We start from the raw sequence: 6,714 nt of genomic DNA, 5'->3' as shown, positions 1-6,714 counted from the left end.
TCCTACAGCCGTCAAGCCGTCCTACAGTCGTCCTACCTTGTCCTACCTACACACTAGCCGTCCTACAGCTGTCCTACCTTGTCCTACCTACACACTAGGACGGCTACCTTGTCCTACCTACACACTTGTATCATGTATATATATCCTTGTAATCTTGTAGAGAAACATAATGAGAAAAAAAGCATTCTCTTCCATTTCTCTTCCATTTTTCCACATTCACGTATCAATAACAAATATATTTTTTAGCCTACATACCTTTTTCTACAAAAACGCACCGTTCCAATAAAACATTGCTACCTTAATTAGGAATTTAGGACATAGAGCCAAATTATAACACTATATATATAACAAACGATACTATCTGCACTAAGGAGGAGAGGTGAATTTAGCCTCACAATGAGTTAACAATAATGTAGTTTAAATTCGCTTTTAGCGAGAATCGAACGTTAGATCTCTCACTTACAAGTTTAGAGGAACATGTTTTTGGTTTATTTTATAGAGGGACAAAATTTATCCTTCTAGCAAATGATGTTATGATTTATTTTTTAATTGTTTTTGCATTTACAATTGAGGTATCTATCATACAATTCTTTTTCTCTCTTTCATCTCATTCTTCCTATTTTTCCCTCTCTTCCTAATTTACAATTGAGGTATCTATCATACTATTCTTCATATTCTTCTTCCTAATTTTCTCTCATATTTCTTCTCTATCAATCGCATACTTCTTGTTCTTTGCACTTCTCTCTCCTCCTCTTCTTTTTTCGCTTTGTTCTCTATATTTATGACATAAATCTAGATTTACCATCATTGTAGTGTCCTCTCCTAACAATATAACATCATATAAACAAAAACTCTTGTCGATGTATTCTTGATAAAAAAATGATTTAGTTGTGTTGTGAATATAGTCTGAATGATAGAAAATGATTTAGTTGTGTTGTGATGTGATGTGAATATAGTCTGAATGTTACGTATATGAATGTATAAAGAAGCAAATCAAAATGGACTTTGGTGACAATTATTAAAAAATTTAGGTGAAATAGTAAACTTGGATGATGACATTTTTGTCAATCAATTTTTTCCCATGGGTGTAAGACTTTCCCATATAAAGGGACGGTTGTAATGTAAAAATTATCCCATCTTTCTACCTACCTATCTTAGCAAACAATTTTTTATTATTTTATTATTTTTTTATTTTTTTTATCAAACGATAGATTTTGTTTGATTACATGTTAGATTACTCACCGACGAGGTTTGAACTCACACCGTCATGCAATGACTCAACATCTTTCCATCACTGTAGTAAATAACCACTTGCTCCTAGCAAACAATTTATGCTGATCTTTATTTTTCCAGGCACACAAGATCAAAAGTAGAAAGTACCAAGCTCCTTTCTCTTTGTACTTGCACTTATTGTCTGATATAATTACGAAAATAAACAGTTTAATACATTGCTCCCGTTCCACTTCAATTTCTAACAAAAATCCTCTTTTTAACTTTTGTCTATTTATAATTATATTCATGCTACACAAATCATTTACACATAATTTGTTTGAAGTACCGGTCAAAGCAGTAACTCAAAATACCAACGCCGAAGCATCATTCCAAATTTCCAGGTACAAAGTAGGTTATGTCCTCTCCAGGTCCACCCCCAAAACCGTAAGTCTCACGCGCTCGATCGACACTCGTACATTCCAGCCATATTCAGATCTCCCCCTTTTCTTCTCTCTCTCTCCTTCTCCTCTCAATAACAAGTCAGAATAAAATTAATAAAATGATAATAAAAAATCCGTCCACCAAGATTCCAGTTCATGCAAGTAAAACGCTGCCGTCGATTGCACTCCATTTCCAAGAAAATCCAGAAAATGTAAAAACAAAAATGATTATTATTTAATTAATTAATTTATTTATTTATCCAGTCAGCATATAAATACTGAATATATTTATAATATTATACTCTCGAGCATATGCCAGTGCAGAAAAAAGATCTTCTTCGGATTCCTTCAGTAAATCCATCAATCCACCAATTTGATTCTTTGAAATTTGTTAAAAATATGGGATTTGTTTAAAAAATTATAATAATTTTAACCGTTGGATTAAATTTCAACGGTCCAGATTGATGACCGGCCGGAAAGAGATCTGGAGAGAGACAGTGCAAACTCCCTGGCATCCTCTTACTCTGTCATTTACGCAAACACTTGGGGGGCCAGATCTCTCATCGAATTCCCGCCACCGGAAGCTTCTCTTCTCCGCCGCTGAAATGCTGAGCTTTTGATCCGTTTTTCTGTGGATTCGAGCTTGATTTGATCGCGTTCGTCGGTGGAAATGGACGGCGGCGATGGGACGATGAGGCTCGGCGCTCTCAACTTGAAGCCGGATCGGGTCGGCGGCTTCGAGTCGGGTCCCGACGTGTCGGTTTCGTCGCCGGTCACACGGCAGAAGGCGGTGGCGGCAAAGCAGTTCATTGAGAATCACTACAAGAACTACCTTCAAGGTCTGCAGGAACGCAAAGAGAGGTACTTTGTGATTGCTTTAGCTTTTAATTCGTCAAAATTTTCAAAATTTGTATTGATTGTGATAGTGTCAGCTTGTTAGCAATAGTTCTAATTGGAATTCTCGAACTTCGTCTTCGATTTCGTGCACACAGTTCTGCTAAGGCTGCATTTGTGCGTTTAAGCTCGATCAAAAATGCTTCATTTTTCCCTTTTTAGCACTTTGCAAATTAATCACAGTTTCAGTTTTTCTTTTGCTGTTTATGTTTTCTGTTTGGCATTTCGAAAACTCGAGCAAGTGGAAGAACTAATTCTGATACGATTACTCGATTAGCTGTAAACTTTAGATTCCGTGTTGTTCACATTGATTGAGTGCTGAAAAAAGAAGGTACTGAAAATGTGTTGATACTGAGATTATATATTTATCTGTTTTAGACGTCGAGCGCTTCAAAGGAAAGCACAAGAAGATCAGATACCGAGTGAGGAACAAGAGGAGATGATGAGGACTTTGGAACGCCGGGAAACAGAATATATGAGGCTGCAAAGACGTAAAATCGGCATTGATGATTTTGAGCAATTAACTGTGATTGGCAAAGGCGCATTTGGTGAGGTATGTAAAAGGGTAGAATTATCGTATTTCACGGAACTATTTCGGTTTGCCCTTATCGACAAATGAGAATCTCTCCAGTTCAAATAGATAGCTTTATGAGTATGTAAGTCCCCTGACATAGCTTTGACAATATTGGGTGTATTCTGAATGAAAAAAGTGGTTACATATATTCTGAGATTTTTAATTGGATGTTTTGACCTACCTATATAGAAATGAGATATACCCTGTCACTAAAATATGGTACCATTCTTTTGTAATTAACAAATGCAGGTAAGGTTATGTCGTGCTAAAGGTAAAGGAGAGATTTATGCCATGAAGAAATTGAAGAAATCGGAGATGCTTAGTCGCGGACAGGTAGCTATGTTTGAAACTTTAAGAACGGTCTACTTCTAAAATTTATTCCTTGCGGTATATAAGAAGACTTTCTTTGCTGCTGTATCCATTAGCTCATTGTATAGTAAGCAGTTGTATGAAGTATTGGTTTTAATCAGAAAACTGAGTATCCTAGAATTTGATTTGTACCAATATACCTACTACAATCAAGTTACTCTAACACAATACGTGTCCTGATACTGCATGACATACATTATCAATTTGCATCATGATATATTGTCTTTTCGCATTTTAGGTTGAGCATGTGCGTTCTGAGAGGAACTTGCTTGCGGAGGTTGATAGTCGGTTCATTGTACAACTTCATTATTCGTTTCAAGATTCTGATTTTTTATACCTTATCATGGAGTACTTACCTGGTGGCGATATTATGACATTACTGATGAGAGAAGATACTCTTTCTGAAGATGTTGCTCGTTTTTACATAGCAGAGAGTATTCTGGCTATTCACTCAATCCATCAACACAACTACATTCATAGGTGTGACAGTTGTGTAACATTTCAGTTTTAGTCAATAGTAACAAATTTTTTCTCCTTTTGATTTTTTTTTTTATCTGTAGTATCTTTCAGTTAAAAAAAATATGATTTAGATGTGTACACATTTGAGTTTTCTAGCCGGTTCTTTCCGTTAACATACACAGACACAAAAGGAACACATAAGCACACGAAACCACATGTTATTTAAAAAGAATGTACTTGTTTAGGAGTAAAAACATGTAAACTTACGGGACCTTGTTCTTCTTATAGGGACATAAAACCAGATAATCTGATACTGGATAAAACTGGCCATTTGAAGCTTTCAGATTTTGGCTTGTGTAAACCTCTGGATGACAAGTATTCCACATTGTTACTGGAAAATGATGATTTGACCTCCCAGGAATCCATATCTGAAACTGATGAACAATCTGGTTGTGACAAGGTTCCTTGGTTGATGCCAAAAGAACAGTTACAACAATGGAAACGAAATCGCCGTGCCTTGGTAATTTTATCCCGTTGTCTTTTCAATTCTTCTTGAAATACTCATCCAAAATATTAAATTAAGTATGCTGACATATCAAGCAGTGATGCACTTTTTTACCTAGAATATTTCAATTTCTAATTTCACTTATTGGGTAATTAATGTGTACATATTCTGAGTTACCAAAAATATCCGAATTGTTTAGGCTTATTCAACCGTGGGAACTCTTGACTATATGGCACCTGAGGTGTTGCTCAAGAAAGGATATGGGATAGAGTGTGATTGGTGGTCCCTAGGGGCAATCATGTATGAGATGCTTGTAGGCTATGCTCCCTTCTGCTCTGATGACCCAAGGATTACATGCCGCAAGGTAATATCATGCTCCTCTTTCTTTGAAATTTGACACGATCCTCGATAATTGCAGAGTTCGACAACATTACTGTTTTCTGTAGATAATCAATTGGAGGACATGCCTGAAATTCCCTGACGAACCCAAAATCTCAGAAGAAGCGAAGGATCTGATCTGTCACTTGTTATGTGATGTTGAGTCAAGGCTTGGGACACATGGAGCAGAAGAAATTAAGGTAGCCAGGTTTAAAAGAACTAATGACGTGGTGTATGATGTTCTTGTTTGATATTTGTTCGCTTATAAGCTAAATGTTTTCTCAGGCCCATCCATGGTTCAGGTCTACTCAGTGGGACAGGCTGTATGAAGGCGAAGCTGCATATAAACCCACAGTCATTGGAGACTTGGACACTCAGAATTTCGAAAAGTTTCCTGAAGTGAGTTCACTGAAAATCAATGTATTGGAATCTGTTATCCTTTAGTGGGACAAAATTTTAAATTTTTTTAGGATGAAGATAATGCCTTTCTTTGCAGATTTGTATTTCCTTAATAGGCCTGGCACTATCTTTTTGTGTCCAGGCTTCCATTTTTAAGCATATTTTTGTTCAATCAAAGCGAAATATTGATAGTAGTTGCCACCCTATGGTTAACTTTATTCCCCTCCCTTTTTCCCTATTATAGGTAGAGGGACAGCCATCAACAATGCCAACACTGGGACCTTGGCGGAAGGTAAACTTCATATTTTCTCCTATATTTTCTAGTTGTGAGTAAAGCTTTGTTTTGGAAACCAAGTTGCTAAAATCTCTTTTATGCTCTTTCAATTTTGTTTTCCTTTAAATAAAGCATTTTTGTCACATGTCCAATTGCGTCCCCTGGTCCCCCTGCCAGCACGTGTAAAAGGATTCTGTGAAGGGAATTGGTTTAGTACTCTTTGCTAATCTGTGTTGCATCAGTACGAAAGCTTATATGATTTGCTTGTTTGGCGTTGCAGATGTTAACATCAAAAGATACCAATTTCATTGGATACACTTTTAAGAAATCCGATGTCCTTAAATCACTTGAAAGTTCAGGTCTGCTTCTGGCATGAGAAAATGGATCATTTTTAATGTGGATTTCACATTATTTTTTATGCCTCTTTCAAATATTATGCCTAGACTTATAATTGGAACATGCATTGTGTAGGTACAGACATGCGATCAGATGGATCTTCAAAGTCCCCTTCTCTGATTTCCTTGTTAGGTACGGTCTTCTTGCAGTTACATCTTTTATCTCAAAGTCTCGGTGTATAGACTTAAAGTTACAATGTCATTATGTTTAGGGCACAATGACAGATTGCCTTGTTCGTGCAAATCCTGTTCTTCAATACTTCAGGATCATCCCAAAATTATAATTATTTTAGTTGTTCCTGGAAAACAGCAGCTGGCGTAATTTGAACTTGCTTTTTCTGCTTCCTGGTAATGCAGGTAGAATTGACTTGCAAGACACCATGATACCGGAGGGTGATCAGAAGCAGGAAATATAAGTTTCGTATTCAATGGAGTATATTCTTACTTTCTTCACGCACGTAATCTACAACAGAAGCAGTTGTTACTATGCAAGATCAGATTCGGCAAGATGTGCTGTTTACACGAAGACATGAATAAAAAGGTCAGCTCAAAGTTGATATGTTCTTGGGTGCTATTTTTTTATTACACCACCCCAAGTATGCCTTGATGTATACCTACTAATCTACTATTGTAAAAACCATCATTCTTAAGTAAACATTTACGCACGCCCCACCCCCGGTGGGAGCTTTGTTGTTTTAACATACAGAGATCCCCATCAAGAAACCAAGATTAGTTTATTTTTGGGACAAATTTTCTTTGTACATTAACAGGTTATTCAGTTTCGGTTATCAGAGCGGATACGCGTTTGAATTTAA

At 36.6% G+C, this 6,714-nt stretch overlaps 1 protein-coding gene across 1 annotated transcript; it reads left to right on the top strand.

Moving 5' to 3' along the window:
- Positions 1 to 1,952: 1,952 nt before the first annotated feature.
- LOC137717566 (uncharacterized) lies at positions 1,953 to 6,714 on the top strand. Its single transcript, XM_068456972.2, has 12 exons — positions 1,953 to 2,513; positions 2,925 to 3,099; positions 3,370 to 3,453; positions 3,728 to 3,969; positions 4,237 to 4,468; positions 4,653 to 4,817; positions 4,900 to 5,031; positions 5,117 to 5,230; positions 5,475 to 5,522; positions 5,785 to 5,863; positions 5,976 to 6,032; positions 6,257 to 6,714. Exons 1-12 carry the CDS (start codon positions 2,323 to 2,325, stop codon positions 6,313 to 6,315), a joined length of 1,578 nt encoding a protein of 525 aa, XP_068313073.2. The 5' UTR covers positions 1,953 to 2,322; the 3' UTR covers positions 6,316 to 6,714.

This window comes from Pyrus communis, chromosome 8, assembly GCF_041283825.1.
Source record: "Pyrus communis isolate YQ-2024b chromosome 8, ASM4128382v1, whole genome shotgun sequence".
Classification (NCBI taxonomy): Eukaryota; Viridiplantae; Streptophyta; class Magnoliopsida; order Rosales; family Rosaceae; genus Pyrus; species Pyrus communis.
This window is presented reverse-complemented; position numbering and strand designations above follow the sequence as displayed.

Bases quoted from the DNA above. Each gene is read 5' to 3' on its own strand.
- LOC137717566 (XM_068456972.2), top strand. From the start codon at position 2,323: ATGGACGGCGGCGATGGGACGATGAGGCTCGGCGCTCTCAACTTGAAG. The intron at 3,100-3,369 runs GTATGTAAAAGG...TAACAAATGCAG, and splicing joins GCAAAGGCGCATTTGGTGAG to GTAAGGTTATGTCGTGCTAA. The intron at 5,523-5,784 runs GTAAACTTCATA...TTGGCGTTGCAG, and splicing joins CACTGGGACCTTGGCGGAAG to ATGTTAACATCAAAAGATAC.